Here is a 15577-nt window from a genome sequence, read left to right as displayed (position 1 = left end):
CATCACACAAACATTAAAATCCAAGGCCCCATTGCTTTCCTTGTTTCCCCCAGCCACTCCTACGTTCTACCCTTCCAATTTCCTCTTATCACCCCATTTATTCCCCTCATCTGACAGAGGCTCCCAGACCCAGTCTGCTAAGCCAAATTCATCTTCCTTTCCCTACAACTCATCCTCATCTCTAGTCTTGTCAGCTCCAATTCCTCCCCAAGGCGCAGCCTCTCTCCAGGTCAGCTCTCTCTGCCTGCCGATTCCCATTCAGCTCCTTTGCCCAAACAGTGCCAACTCAGCTATGAAACTGTTCCAGTTTCCTTCTATTCCCTCCCTACCTTTTCTTAATCAGCCCCCAAAAAATCCAATCTCATCATATCCTTACTATAACTACCATGACTATCATCCCCTTCTGTGCTAGAGCAACCCTCTCACTATGCCAAAATTCCAGGGAAATGGCAAGGAAAGGCATTGGGAACAACAACAACAACAGAAGAGAGAGACAATCTTTCTGTTTTCAGTTACAGTGGTTTTTGCCTTTGCTTGCAGCTGTCTCTATCTAAACTTTGGGAAAATTCAGCCTGTCTGGAGTATGCTCTGCGTGGAAGAATCTTTGGGAAGCTCACCCATGAAGCTCTAGGCATAATATGACCTGCTGTTCTGTGGTGCGGCAAACTTTAAATCAAAAACATCACTATTAGCCTCTCACACAGGCGTCTTATCGAGAACACTATGAAAACTTCATGCAAAATACTGCACCCACAGAAAAAAAAAAAACTGTATTAACATCTTTATTCACAGACTTCATTATGTTCCTAAAGAAACCAGGGCTTCAACATACCAATAATTCTTTCTGGCCCAGTTTCATTAACAATATTATGATCTCTTACCTGATAAAGGGTTGGTGAAATCTGTTTGCCCTGCAGAAACACAGGTTGTATGTGATTCAAGCTGAACGGGCAGCCAAAGGTTTAGAGCTTCCTGAAACTCATGGTGTATGAGTTCAACATTAACATACTCCATCCACAAATCCTAAAGCACAAAAGAATTAAATTATCATTCCCATTTTTGTCAGTACCATACACCGTGCATCCATCCCAGTAGCTGGGGCACTAAAATAAGTACATAAAGCTGGACCCCGCAGTTTTAAGTCCTAGGAAAATTACTACTAGAGGGAAAAAAAAAAAAATCTATAGCGAAGAAAAAAGCTGCAGAATTTTTATCACATATACAGATAAGCCACTGAAAAGCATTCAAGACACTTAAAGATGAAATCTGAAAAGCACACACGGTATAATTTCTAACAAATAAGAAAGGGTATAGATTACTAAAACTGTTCCTAAAAGAGGAACACAGAAGAAACCAAGATAGTCTAAAAACAAACATCATGGTATGATTAACTAATTAGGCTAAAGCAGGCTGCATTTCCAGTAGTCACATACACTGAAGGAATAAAAACAAAGCAGGCGCAAGGAAATGCCCTTCCAAAATCTCTCTTCTCACAGGTTTTTTAATTATACGAACTCTTTAGGCTTACTGGACGGAATAATATACACATCCCACTCGCTAACTTATATTTCAACCCGACATACTACAGACTACCAACATGAGCAGATTTCGGCTTCCAGTCTTTTGTCATTTAAAGTTCCAACTTCAATAATTCTCTAAAATTATCTTAGAACATAAAAAGAATTACAGAACAGTACCGAATAAGGACTGTGTTCTCATTAAGATATGCAAGAAATCTACTCACGAGTCCTCGCTCAAATATAAAGGAAGACAGTTTGGGATAGCATGGGATTTTCAGGAAAAAAGTTAGAGCTGTACAGCTACCATACACGCTGTACGTGTATTAAAGACCAGTGACTCTCACCACTTTAGAGGACCCACTTTAAAAAGTGAAGTTAATTTTGGATCCCAGACCGCCATTGTCATTGGCACTTCACCTGTTGATTCTGCATGACTTTAGCAAGTCTATGTGCATCATATTGCTTCGGTAAAGAAGGAATGTATGTGTCTCCTTTCTGGAAACTCTCTTCTTCCAACCATAAAACAAAAACATTACAAAGCCTGAGAAGAAAAACAAAAAAAGGAAAAAAATAAATCAACGTGAGCTTTAATTGTATGCACAGCATGTATTACACAGCAGTCTCATTCTGGGGTTTAGAGTTAAGGCAACAAATCATGCTACAAGGTGACACGGCTCAAAACATAGATGTTTCAGATGCTTTGTGACTAGTGTACTGAAGTGCCGGTTCAAAGACCAGCAGTGGAACGAAGCAATTTAGAAAAATATGAAGGGCAATAACCAAGAGTAACAGAACAAATTGTGAAAAGGAAAACATTTATGCAAATTAGCAAACATGACCCAGGAGCGGAAGCGTCTCTTATGTCAGGGAATCACATTGACAACCCCATTCAAAAGACCAACGAAGAATAAAAAGAGTACATCTGAGCAAGTTTGGCTTCTCACCCCATGACTTCTCTAGAGTGGCTGCTCTAAAAGCTCACACCTGGAGTTATGTTTTTTAATTTCTTGTCAGACTCAAATTCATGGCTAGTTTATTCCCATTTCCTCCTCTGCTAACACTGTACTTTAACACAAACACATTTCTTTCTTCAACTGACATTACTTTACTGAGGGGTACCCTTTTTATAATCATATCATCCAAGCTTTCCTGATTAAATGCAAGGGAGAACTAGAATACTATTAAATCTTTGCTCTGTGGTATTAAATATCACTAGCAAACTCCTGTTTTCTGTATCGGTGTCATTGGTGAAAAAATGGAATTAGTCTAGTTCTAGGAGCCAGCCCTTATGAACTCTAGCAATATTTTCCCTCCTGTCTAGGTGGTCATTAAACTTCCTGAACATAAGATTTACTTGGCTGGAGAGCAGTCTGGTTTTATGTTGGAGCGGGGAACTCCTTTGAAATGAAAGACTGACAAAATATTAATCAAGTTCCACCCCGTGAGCATCTCCGGATTATTTTTCACATATGACCGAGGAGGATTTATGATCTCCCTTGTTTGTTTGTACAGTACCTACTGATTGCTGGGGGCAGGGGAGGAAGAACTTAGAAGAAGCTCAGATCCTGTATGCCGAAACCCCCTGAACGAGGGACTCTCCTCAAATAATCCTTTCAACTACAGTTTCTACGAAAATCCAGATACTGTAATACTGCAAATATTTCTTAAGGTAGACTTCTCAAACCAAAAGTCTCTGTGGAACAGAACCATGGACTTCTGAACAGCGTAGCCACAGTTTCAGTGTGCATGAGATACGTGGCTCTTAGAAGTTACCAGTCCTTCCAAAAATGAGCATTCATCAGCTGAGTTGCGGTGAGTGACCATGCACATCTCCTTAGCCTACTCCAACACAAGGAGACAGTCTTGTGCTAACGTTTTGGTTAAGGAGACATATCGCTTTCCAGCTGGCACAGAACACACTTGTCACAGCTCAACTTTAGCATGATAAGTGGGTAAACTGCGCTAATTAAATCACGTGTTGAAATATCCAGTAAATCTCCTGAAGAAGTAATCTTATTCAGACTTAAGTTTGGGCCCTAGTCTGTGACAAACAGATGTATACACACAAAGTAGCACTTCACGTTTATAGCTAGTGATATACATACCAGTAGCAGATATGTCTAAACAACAAATATTTTACCAGTGTGGGGATGCCATTAATTAAAAAGCAAAGCTCTCCCCTAAGGACAACTCTATCGACAATGACTTTACTACTAAAAATAAAACAGCTCCCCCTCAAACAAAACAAGTTGTATCAACAGAGGAAAAGATTTCACCATATATAACAAGTGCCTGCAGTACATCTAGGTCAGCCAAGGGTCACATCCCTTCACGTCTCCCACAGCTAAGACTGTGCTCTAGCAGTTGCATCGAATAAGATTGAACTGGGCAGGCTTTTTTTTACCTGACAAGTTCCTTATGCAGTTCTGGTGAAGTCAGGTAATCTGACGAGCAGCTCGCTTTCTCTGGTGATCTGTCGCTGCCCTCTGCGGGACTCTCCGCTCTTAGTGCTTTACTGGCAGCATGGTGGAAGTCTGCTACCTCTATTAAGCGCTGCTTCATTTCATTTAGTAAGTTAATATGAGCTGCACTCTGGAAAAAACGTCTTCCAATACAGCCATCTACAGGTAATCTAAAAACGAACAAAAAAGTACAACAAAGTCTTGTTGCAAGTGTCAAATCAGCATCTCTGCAAATAAATTGACTCTTTAGAGAAGTTGCTGGTACCCACTGCTTTCGGATACAGTCTTAGTGTGAGGCACTTGTTAATCTCACTCGCAGTGCAAACTTACTAATGCTTGCTATTCTGCTACAGCTCTTAATGATGAGACTCACCCATATTGTGGTCCTGGTCGGTGAAGGTAAAGGAGGAAGAATTTCTGCCAGATTAGTGGCATGAGAGGGTGATCAGCAGGGGTAGCAAGGGCCTGGTGAGCCCAGCGGTAAATCATGAGCCTCTGAAGGGAAGGTACGATGGGCAGCTTCAGGTGGGTCTGTGCTTTCTGCAAAAAGAACATTTTCAGACAAGTGTTCTGCTGCGGTTCCCTGTAACAGGCTGTCACAGCTTAACCCAACAGATTAACCCAGCGTGAAAACTCAGCAATTATGGAGGAGAAAACTTGGGAAACATTCACACATCTGTTACAGGTCTTCGTGCAAGAACTGTCCAGCTCACAGTTGTGGTGGACAGCTGTTAAAGAGCAGTGCTACATCTCTGATGCTTACAAAAAAAAAAAAGAAAATAGCATGAATGGAAGGGCTACTGCGATGCAAGGCCAACATACGGGCCATTGATGTTAATTACACTTAATTACTGTTCTTCCTCACAGAGGTAGATGTTCCCATTTTAGGCTTCCATAAGACCGGTGTTGTTACAGAACAAAGCAGCAGCAGCGAAGCACGCAGCACATTCCAACCAGTAAAAATAACAGTCTTAAGCCACGTGAGGACACGGAATCCTACAGCCTGCTACCACTTTTCACTTTTTCCAGACTACATTCCATACAGCCCTATTGAAAATCTAAAACATAAAGTAAAACTAATGTGAGGAAAGAATGCAGAAGGGGAAAAAAAAATTATTTTTCTTTTTGCAAAAGCAGAACAAAGGCAATGCAACGTATGAGCAGCAGCACTCCGTATTAGCAACACAGAACGCTACTCCACGGACCCACTAAATCATTAAAAAGTCATACGTCAAGCTCACATGGACTGTGCCTGAAGCAGGGGAACGGGAGGCTTTTCTGAGTTCCCAGGTCTCAGCGCAGACCCTGGCACTACCTCATCACCCACACTAGACCTCGGGAACCCTCAGCACCCTTTTCCACACACTCCCCACATACTATCTCACTGTTTTCCAGGTAAATCAAGACATGCAAGCCAAGGGACAAATGTTCTCCAGACTAGTCTCCAAGGATGCAAGCCATGTACCAGTCTGGACATAGCCCAAGCAAACCTGTTTTCATAGAACTTCTAGACTACCTTCTTCATTAAAACACACTGAAACAGCTGAGATGAAGGATGGGCCAAAAGTTACACTTCGGGACTGGACAGCTTTGGTTTCCACTTGCTTCATTCCAGAATTTCTAAATGAATTTGGGCAAAGAACCTGGAAAATGCTGCAACATGGCTTAAAGCACACCCAACTAAGTGTCTTGTTAAGGCAGAGACCTAAACAGTTCTGAAAGACTTGGAAAATAAATTCAGCAAATATAGAGAAAAGTAAAGCCCAAAATTCAGACTATCTGAGAAATGCTCTTTGAAATATAGACACATTTTCCCACCTGTAAAATAAGAGCATTTGCACTCCCCATCTCAGTGGTATAGAATAAATCCACTGAAGATCGTGAGGCATTCAGATGACCCAGAAAATCATGCAAGAGCATGAATTAGTGACTGAAGTTTTCCATAAATAATGGTATATTAAAAAACAGGTATTTGCATGGTAGTTTTTAAACATTCAACTCAAAATGTAAAGGAAAATTTCCCTGAGGTCTATTTTCTCCTGGAAAGTCAATCATATAAAGCATTAGTTATGCTTTTATCTTGGTAAGAAAAAGCACATGAGATAAAAACTAAACAATACAAGAGAACGCTCTTCTCCAGTAGTTCTCTCCCATAAAAGCAGATGAGCGGTTCTCTCACCTTCAAAGCTTGATCAGGAGTTAAAGCATTAATAACCAACTCCCCCTCCACAACTCTGCGAAGCTGTGAATCTTCTTCAAATATTGACTCCATATTTAACACCATCCATGAAAACCAGACCTGCACAACACAGTAATAACAGAAACGTTGATAACAAAATGGCAGGGGCAGGATGGGGAAGCTTACTGTTTTCTTAAGAGGAATATGTCTTTGCCAGATTCTCATTACAAATTCACAAAAGCAGTATCGTATCTCAACAAGAAAACTGAAAACCAGTTTCCTCCTTGTCTACATTCAAATATCCCCTTTGTATTCTGTACAATCTTGGGAAAGAAGGGGGAAACGAGGGAGAACTGACAGAATCATCCAGAGAGTTCTGGAGGCAACAACCTGCTCAAACAAGGTCTCCTCTCTCCCACCTGCACTACACATCTCCAGTTGGGGTACTGCAGGTTTTTTCAATTTTTGCTCAAATGAGGAACTTGCTTAAGCAGAGCAAGCAACTAGTCTTCAAAATATTTATCAGAAAAAGACTGATCTAATAGAAGAGTCAGGCTTTACGTATTTTCTCTCATTAAATATATCAAGAACAATTGAAGATTAAAAGAAATCTTAACTAATAAATCGCATTATATAAATTCTTGGACACAGATCAGACAAAGTTGCTCTGTGCAAAATGTCCATGTTCCCTTTAGTGTAATAAACCCACAGCATTCTCTTAGCCTAAATCAGGATTTTATCCCAAGAAAACTCACAAACACAGGGACAGGAAGAAAGAGGGGACAAGAGAAAAATCTGCCAAAACCTGCAAGAGCAGAAAAAACCTAAACACCTGTATATTACTTATCCCAGGGTTGTTCATACAACACCATCATACCACTTACCTGAGAGGAATTGGCATTGCCCTCAACAAAGGAAGGTGTCACATTGCCTGCCACAATCCAGCTAACAAGCGAAGACAGCAGACCTTTGTCACAATGATAGCCCAAAGCATTCTGCAGGGAAACAGAAAACATTTGGGGTTTTTTTTTGTAAGCAGCCTAACCGATGATTTACAAGCTACGGGTATGTCACTCTGCCTTCATCCAGGTTCCCTTCTGCCTCACGTAGCTACTTCCCAACATTAGCTCAGCCAGCCACTACTGAAATGCCTGCTTGTACTTTATTTCTTTTTCAGTGAAAAGATTCTGTTACACTGACGATGTCTGTTTTTCAGGAGAGGAAGCTCTATTTTTGTTCTAAATACTCTATTTTTGTTCTAAATACACCGTAGAGCATTTGAAATGCAAAGACCCCAAACTAATATACTATGATAGAACTCACATGAATGAAACCTGTGTTCCAAACAGGTTTTAATTCTTATTGTTATAACTCAAATATCAGATATTTCACTCATCGATCGACTCAGAAACAAATAAGATAACATAACCCCATTACCACTCAATCACAACTGTTCTTGTTACATTTCAGGAAAATACATTCACATCAAAATTAGAACGAGCAACACATGAACTGACCATTTACGCGATAGCCACACCATGATACCGCACCCATTTACCCTGTGTTGTTGGTAAAGCAGCTTTTGTACACAGTCCTCTTGACTGTACTGAAAAGCAGCTCTACATAAGTCATCCAGCAAGAAGAGCGTTGCCCGGTCCCTGTGCCACAGCTGCTGGCTGGTGAGGACCTGAACCCAGAACTCCAGTACTGCAGCCGGCCCCACTCCATGTGGCTGGTCACTTAGAAAAATGTGAGTCTGCCAAATTAAAGGGTAAAATTATTCAAGAGATTGCAGCTTCAATTAAAGGGTAAGAATTTTTTGATGAACTGTTCAACTTGCATAAGGCTGTGGGCCTATCCTTAAAATAATTTACGATGATGCTCTCTACGCCCATGTAAAAACAGCTTTGTCACCTCCAACCTCCAAAAGAGATTCTGCAGCCTGGAGAGCTGAGCATCTTGCGCAGTAAGCAAAAGCAGATGCAAAAGCCATAAGCGGGACCCCTGGGACCGGCAGGCATCAATGGCACCTATTTCTGAAGCGTAGCCTGCTGTTCCTGCAAAAGGACTTCCCAGAGTAGGCATGTTTCCCTTTAGTCCTTACCCCTCTCCGATGTTAGTGGGCCTTGGTTCTTGACCTCTCTGCACTCAGAAAAAAATACTAGTTTCCTAACACAGGAACATTTTTTCATAGCGTAGCCATAAATCAATGGTCAAAAGCAAAGCTTTCAAACATCAATATATCTGCTGCATCCCTCAACTAACACAGGTGAGAAAGTAGTGCTGCGTATGACATTCCCTTCTTAGGCAGTTTTGACCTGCTATTAGAAAATGCATTTTTCAAGAAGTCTGGAAGGCACATATTCTTGTTATGTCCAGCATCACATGCACACCCAGATTTAGGCAAGTTTAAGTGGAAGTATTTCAGGAAACCAAACCCAACTATTCTTACCCCGTGGCTGCATAACTGCCAGATTCAGTATCCTTTCTAACTTTAAGTGCTAACTCAGTCAAAAAAAACCCTACCTGTTTTTAAACCTCCCCCCCCCCCTTTTTTTTTTTATTTAAATAATCTTCTTACCTGTATCATACTACTGAGCAGCTTAACGTTTTCTCCATAGCTCACTCCTGTCAAGTGCTGTGTTACTTTATGGGTAACCTGCTGGGTCACACCTTGAGGGACTCCACTATCCAGATGAAGGAACAGTTGGACGTAAGATAAAAACCTAGGGATGTCAACAAGTTAAATTAATTCTAAAATTTCTCCTACAGCATATTATACAGAAAAGCTACTTCTAGAAAATTAAGACCAGCTCAACAGCACTGGTGACACCCATATACAAGGATTTAAATTCACAACCATGCTGCAGGTTTTATTGCTCCATTTTAACCGTATCACAGGCACAGTATGAGCAGTTCACGGCAGACTGTAATTCCAGGCAGCTCATCAGGACTGAATACAGTTCTTGATCCACATCAGCACCCAAATCTGGTCCGGGAATTGTTTGGGAGGCTGCCAAGTGGTCCAAGCCAAAAGCACCCCAGGGACCACATTACTCATTTTCCAGGACAGACAGCGGAGGTCCAGCACTTGAGTACCCCCCCAGCTGCTCAACCTACCAGTAAGAACACAGTTAGTATTGCCTGCTTATCTTTCTCGCTCATCTAAACGCAACAGCTACTTGTCAATACAGCTGTCTGAAGACCACTTCTGTGGCACAGCAGCAGCAGCGACGATTGTACATGTGAGGACAGTAGGAGACACTTCTACAACCACTTCTTCAAGCACAGTCAACGACAAAAAGTAACTCGGCAAATAAACCAGACGTACTTCCCCGTCATCTGCGTCACATTCTCACTGGATGCAAAACCCAGAATGAAGCCTGATACAGTTAAGATTAACTTTCATTGTTCTTTATCAATAAACGTATTAGGAACATATAATGCTTACTGTTCATTCTTCAGGAGATAATACTGGCAAGAGTAAAATAAGGGTAGGATTTTATCCAGCACATGGACTACTGTTCTCAGATATCTAGACTGGATGAGTACACCCAAAAGAGGGATCCCTTCAGCACAGAACTTCTCAATGCTGTCAAAAAAAAAAAAAAAACAAAACCAAAATAAATAGGGAAAAACACATTGACTATCAGTAGAAAGGGAGACAGGGTGCTGATTTTTTTTTTTTGTGAACAGAGATGTAGAGACGTTCATATCTTTACACTTAACCTTTGAAATCCTAAACAGAGTTTTTTCTTCAGCTGTAGGAATCATTCAATTGCTGACAGATTTGGTAAGTATTTCTTGCCCTTCTGGGGGGTTTGTGTCCCGTCTTCCAAAAATCACTGGAGATGGGGGTCTTCACCCATCAAGTTTCAATCAATTTAAAGCTCAGGGTTCTTGCCTAACCTAGCCAACTAGCCTCCCTCTCCAGGCAAAAGAACCACCTACAGAGGGAGTTTCATATTACCTAGCTTTGACATCTCCTCAGGTTGGATGATGCTCTGGACATCTTTCTTCACTACCTACAGATGGAGCTCAGAGGGTTTCCTTACAGTAGGTACGTAGATGGCTGCAGTCAGCTGAGATGAATCCTACTCTTACTGTCCAGAAACTCGTTAGCGGCAACTTATTTGGTACATTGCTCTGCATCAAGTTTTGCTAACTGAGAAGGGTTGCACATTAGGAAAAGATGTAAAACGTTAATCCTATGTCTACTCAGAAGTCATGAAAACATTGTATTAAGTCACTAGCATACAGTACAGCGCTTTGTTTCTTCTGCTCATTTACATAACTGGCCTTGAACTTTTGCATGTGATAAATATCAGTGTTATTGATTAGATAGGACATGGATATCAAATGGTTCTTTGCAAGGACAAACAGAGTGTTTGGGGGGAAAACAAAAGCCCCACTCAGAAGTAGAGAGGTTCCCTGGTTTTCATTCCATGCTCGAAGTCATGTAAAAACTTCCACTCTCAAACCAGAATACCTTCCTATCAGTCTCAAATTACTGTAGTGCTTTGAAGAAGCACGTACGTATCTATGGCATAATCTTAGCATCAAGCAATGGCTGGGGAAAGGAAAAGAAAGCCAAGACAATTCCTCTGTAAAGAGTAAAGCAACATTATATGCAGAAAACAGGTTAGTCAAAATTTTGAATATGAGTAAGAGATCATTAAAGAGATGACAGATTCAGGGAAAACAGACCTGAGAGAGGCTGATTAATTACCTACAAACCAGCTGAAAGCACAGGAAAAGACTGTGTTGGAACACAGTCAGGGCTAGGAGGTTCAGTATCAATGTTATGAAGCTCTCTGTTTATCATTACCAGCATGAGTGCTTTTTTTCTCCTCGCTATTTTCTGAATGCGCTGTTGCAGCCCTGCTAAAAAAAAAATTACCTGTAGAACAACCCTTTCAGTAGATGTGGTTAAAAGTTATTCCAGTCCATAGCAATCATGCTAATCCCTCAGTTTCAATATTATTTCTAATTACTATTTTGACTCTAACATGCAGAAGGCAAAAATATAGTACTAGGAAAATAAAGGAAACGGCACATTGTTTGGAACTACAGTCCCTGAAAGACCGCTCAATCCCTTGCATCAGAAGTCCTTTATTCTTTAAACAAGCATAAAGATGTTAATAGCCCTCAGGTCATCATTAGGTAGGTTGCTCAGTCACTGGGGCCATCCATCCAAGGCAAACACGAAAAAGCACACTCACCTGTGACCTAGCGTGGTCATTGCCAGTGCCAGATAACAGCCGATAGGGATGCCTGCTTTAACAGCCTTCAGGAGGGGGTGAAGCGCGACCGACTCCGTCATGTCGAGCACACTGTTAGACACAGGGACTGCAGGCCAGCCATGCTGCATGCCACGGTCATTTCTGTGAAGCTTTAACCTCAAAATCAAACCCCATGCCCACTGATTAAAGGACGTCTCTGGTGTTTCTCCGTAACGAACAATGCTGGCTAAGTAGGAGACCTGGAACAAAGCAGCAGGAACAGGAATGAGAGGAAGCACGGCCATACTCCAGCACGTATGGCACTAGTCTAGGACTTGGGTCAGCTTGGATGAGTTTCCTCTTCTATCACAATACCGTGACACTAGATCAGAGCAACAGTAGTTATTTTTCAGACATACCACGTAGCACCATCAATTAAGTTTATCTGAAATCCCTGTTTCTGTGGCCTTGATTTCTACCTCCCTTCTCCCCGCACCCATCCCTTTCGGTAAAGGCTATCAACCTATACTGTTCGGCTGAAGTTTTCCAAACTAGATACCTGTCTCAGATTAAATTTTATTTTTTACTACTTAAAAAAAAAAACAAAACACCACACCCCACACACAACCTTCAGTAATGTTAAAACAGCTAGTGAAAAGAAAACAAAAAATATATATACAAAAATAACATCTGTCAACAAAAAGCCTAAAACCTGGCAGCCTCTCCTTAGAAAGAAGTCTGTAATGTGGACAGGCAGAGTCTCTGTGTCATGTACATGTGTCCATTACCATGAAGACCCTGTCTAGATCAACAGAATTATAAATCTTCGGGAAAAAATATTGTATGCGCTCTGACAGACCAGTGTAAACTGCAGAGCCGGGAGTCAACGCAGATATTTCATCCCCTCTGAGCTCATGCAAGTCAGGACAGATTCACCAATACAAGTGGCAACCAAGGCTGAAACAGGCTTAAAAAGAGAACTCATCTAGCTGGCACAAGACAACAAACCATGATTAAGTAGTGCGGAGAAGCAAGTCAGAAGAGAGCCGAGACAGTAAGGAACATTCAAAGTGTGGGAAGAAGAGACTGGGGAAAAAAGCACAGGGGAGGAGGGGAGGAGAAAGCACTGTACAAGTAATACTGAGAAGACAAAGCACAACACAATGCTAAAAAGCTCTGAATAAATAAATAGAAGCATCTTGGATTGAATATCCAAAAAAGGGATTTTTAACCTTGATCTTTCTATCCTTCCATTCCCCTTCTGTAACTTGGAGCCATACCTTCCTCAGCCACCAGCGTGCTGTAAAATCAATGTAATAAATGTTTGTAGGGTGTTCAGGTAACACAGCACTGATCGCTACCGAAAAGCTCCTAAAATCTTGAGGTTTTAAATAAGGTAAGATTATGAGCTGGAGACACAGGAAGGATTTCTCTTACGTTCACCAGTAACAGTTAGGTAGCCTTTCATTAAGCAAATACTGTCCAACTCCGCACGAGTAAAGGATGCTTTGCATGAACAGTTTGCAACTATCCAAATACAGCCTGGATAATAATGCAAACCTAAAAGGGGGAAAAATTTAAAATTTCTATTTCTCATATAGATGTTCAACAGAAGTCTAACAGTGTCTTCAAATAGGTCTGTGGGTACAAAAACACTGAGAGTTGCTATATTATGATGTTCTAGTAGTATCAAGATAGCATAGCTTTTAAAAAGAAAAGAAGAGAAGAAGGTCTTGGCCTGCAGTTTTTCCTATCTATCACTATCAATAAGCTATTCCCTGTAATTCTGAAGAAGGAATACCTGTTTTATGCTTTCAGAAAGCAGCCCAGCATATGGTTTCTGGGAGAGATATTTCTGATACGCTTCCAGGACCATCAATGCAACTTCAGAATGGACAGCTGGATCCAGATGAAGAGCATCCTGCTAGAAACAGAATCGTATCACAAAACTTCGCCTCATTTAAAAGGTCTCTACACCTGTATCATCCAGTTGCACTACCGAGAAATAAATCTTAATTTGAACAGCCAGGAAGAGATTAAGTATTGTAGTATGTAGGCAAAATCTTGGCCAATAAGAAAAATTTCAGCCCAATATTGAAGAATAATGAGCTCACACTGGGCAATACAAAGCTCAACAGCTAGATTATTTCCAGAAAAAAGTGACCATAATCACTTCTCATGTGCATTTGGTGAATTTATAGCAATTAATCCAAAGATCCATAGATGGCACAGTACAGACACTGGAAATCTTGCCTTTAAGAACAAAACAAAACCAAAAAAACCATATCATGTTTTTTGTATCAAAACATAGTACTGCCTCTTATCAATCGCCACATTAAAGAACTACTTTTCCCCATATCAAAGGGGACAGACATGACACTTATTACACAGCGAAGACCTCACAGTTAATTTTCCCTACCATTCCTTTGTTTTCACATGTCACCAAAAAACAGGGAGAAAAAGTAAGGCAATCTTCATGTACAAGTATCAGCACAGCCAAGAGAAGAGTTCAGTACGATCAAACGCACAGATTACAATGCTAAAATGGATCGCTGAACACAGGCAACAGGATTTTCCCCCCAGCCCAATTTCTGTTTCTCTCTGAAAAAAAAAACATTCACCCTCGATTGGATTCTGAGCTGATGGAGCTTCTGGAGTAACCCATTCTGCGGAATATTTTCCAATCATTTAAATAATGCTAGTTTTAATCATTAGTCTTCTTGCATTGTGAAAAACATATTTGGATCCCAGCCTGCAAACTACAGTCACACCAGTCTCATACACACTTCTTGGAGGATTCCCGTTTCTGCAGCCACAGATATCTTAATCAAGTGACTCACAAAAATTGTCCTGTCAGCTGTTTCCTCTTGTTTAGAGAGAGGAAACTCCTGCTTAAATATCTCTCTCAATCTCAGCTGCAGCACTAGAAGAAAGCAACACAAGCAAATCCTTAGGCAGAATGCTGCAAAATTACAGGGAAGTTCCCACCCTACGCCATCAAGTGTACAGCCATCATATAAAAGCACGTAATTAACTGTTTTCAAATTCAGTTATAGTCCCAGGTTGAGTAATATTTTTGCTCTGAAAAATTGACCAGGTTCAGGCCTCCTGTTTTTAATACATACATGCTCACCGAATCCCCAGTTTAGCCCTTCCAAGATAATGCAGGCTAGTTTATTCTCCACCGTCGTTAGACTGTAATTTAATAACCAGTCACGAATCAGTGCTATCTCAGATGAAGAAGGCTTCCACAGGTACAACGGCAGTTCTTTAAACAGATAGAGAGAAACCTTTGAGGGCAGAAAAGAAAAAGGCTAAATCAGTACTCAGTGTGGAAGAATAATCAGCATTATGCCCTTCTATCTTAAAGAGTGATATGATCAAAAAAACATGGACAGGACTTTAAGACGATCCATTCATACCGAGCCGTATCTTATAACACAGTCTGGTATGGCCTCTAGTTTTAACTGGGTGCCCGCTTTAAGTGATGGACGTTAGCACTTACCATCCCAACCTTCTCGATGGTCTCCCTAACACGATCCAGCAGTACAGAAATAATCTGTGTATGGATGCTGGCAATTGCTCCCAAAAGTTCTCGACCAACTTTTGAAAATGTCTCTCTTGTGGAAAGACTAACATAAGACACCTGAGAAGATGAGCAGAGAGAAGTTACTGGTTATGGCTGACCTTCACTGACACCGCAATGAAATATCTTTTGGAAAATACAGAACCAAATTGCTCTTGGCGATCCTGGACAACGAGGTTGATAAATGCCAATATTAAAACTGAAGCTGATGGCTCTAGAAGATAATGAAATTATTACGTCACAGTGCCAAAAACAAAGTCCAAAACTAATCATAGAAACAACGCCACGCACATTAAAAAAAACCAAAAAACTACACACCACAACAAAAAAACCACCAGACAAGGAATTTCAGAGCTACAAGTTAGAACTGTGTGAGAAAATAAAGCAAAACAAAGATATTTTGGTTCATTTGTTCCATTCTGGCTTGGTCTACAAAAAAGCTGTTCTTCCTCCCAGAAAAACATGCACTTCAGGATATTTTAATTCAGTACTAGATTATAAACCTCAGAAGTAGCGCTTTCTTAGTTCCATGGTAGAGCAAACTACAGAAGCCATGAATGTTTCACACCTTCCACTGTTAGAAAGGAAAAGAGCACATTCATCCTTCT

The 15577-nt window shown here is 40.9% G+C and overlaps 1 protein-coding gene across 6 annotated transcripts in view; it reads right to left on the bottom strand.

The window, feature by feature from the left end:
- The window catches only part of LOC143171858 (ectopic P granules protein 5 homolog), a 60143-nt gene that overhangs the window by 26103 nt on the left and 18463 nt on the right, over window positions 1-15577 (bottom strand). For 5 of the 6 annotated variants that reach the window (XR_012997228.1, XR_012997230.1, XR_012997227.1 and 2 more), the window contains exons 13-25: window positions 14889-15029; window positions 14509-14673; window positions 13185-13307; window positions 11384-11643; window positions 9613-9753; window positions 8743-8887; window positions 7720-7917; window positions 7046-7156; window positions 6162-6281; window positions 4356-4522; window positions 3925-4152; window positions 1938-2061; window positions 882-1023 (exon numbers count right to left, since the gene is read on the bottom strand). Coding sequence is in view for 3 of the 6 variants with exons in the window: in XM_076360961.1 (XP_076217076.1) it covers window positions 882-1023; window positions 1938-2061; window positions 3925-4152; window positions 4356-4522; window positions 6162-6281; window positions 7046-7156; window positions 7720-7917; window positions 8743-8887; window positions 9613-9753; window positions 11384-11643; window positions 13185-13307; window positions 14509-14673; window positions 14889-15029 (2065 nt within the window). In the remaining 3 variants the exon portion in view is untranslated. The remainder of the gene's footprint in view (window positions 1-881; window positions 1024-1937; window positions 2062-3924; window positions 4153-4355; window positions 4523-6161; window positions 6282-7045; window positions 7157-7719; window positions 7918-8742; window positions 8888-9612; window positions 9754-11383; window positions 11644-13184; window positions 13308-14508; window positions 14674-14888; window positions 15030-15577) is intronic. The other variant, XM_076360963.1, reaches the window with a different exon arrangement.

Source organism: Aptenodytes patagonicus, chromosome W (genome assembly GCF_965638725.1).
Source record: "Aptenodytes patagonicus chromosome W, bAptPat1.pri.cur, whole genome shotgun sequence".
Lineage (NCBI taxonomy): Eukaryota > Metazoa > Chordata > Aves > Sphenisciformes > Spheniscidae > Aptenodytes > Aptenodytes patagonicus.
Note: the sequence above shows the minus strand (reverse complement) of the source record. Positions and strands in the feature narration are given on the sequence as shown.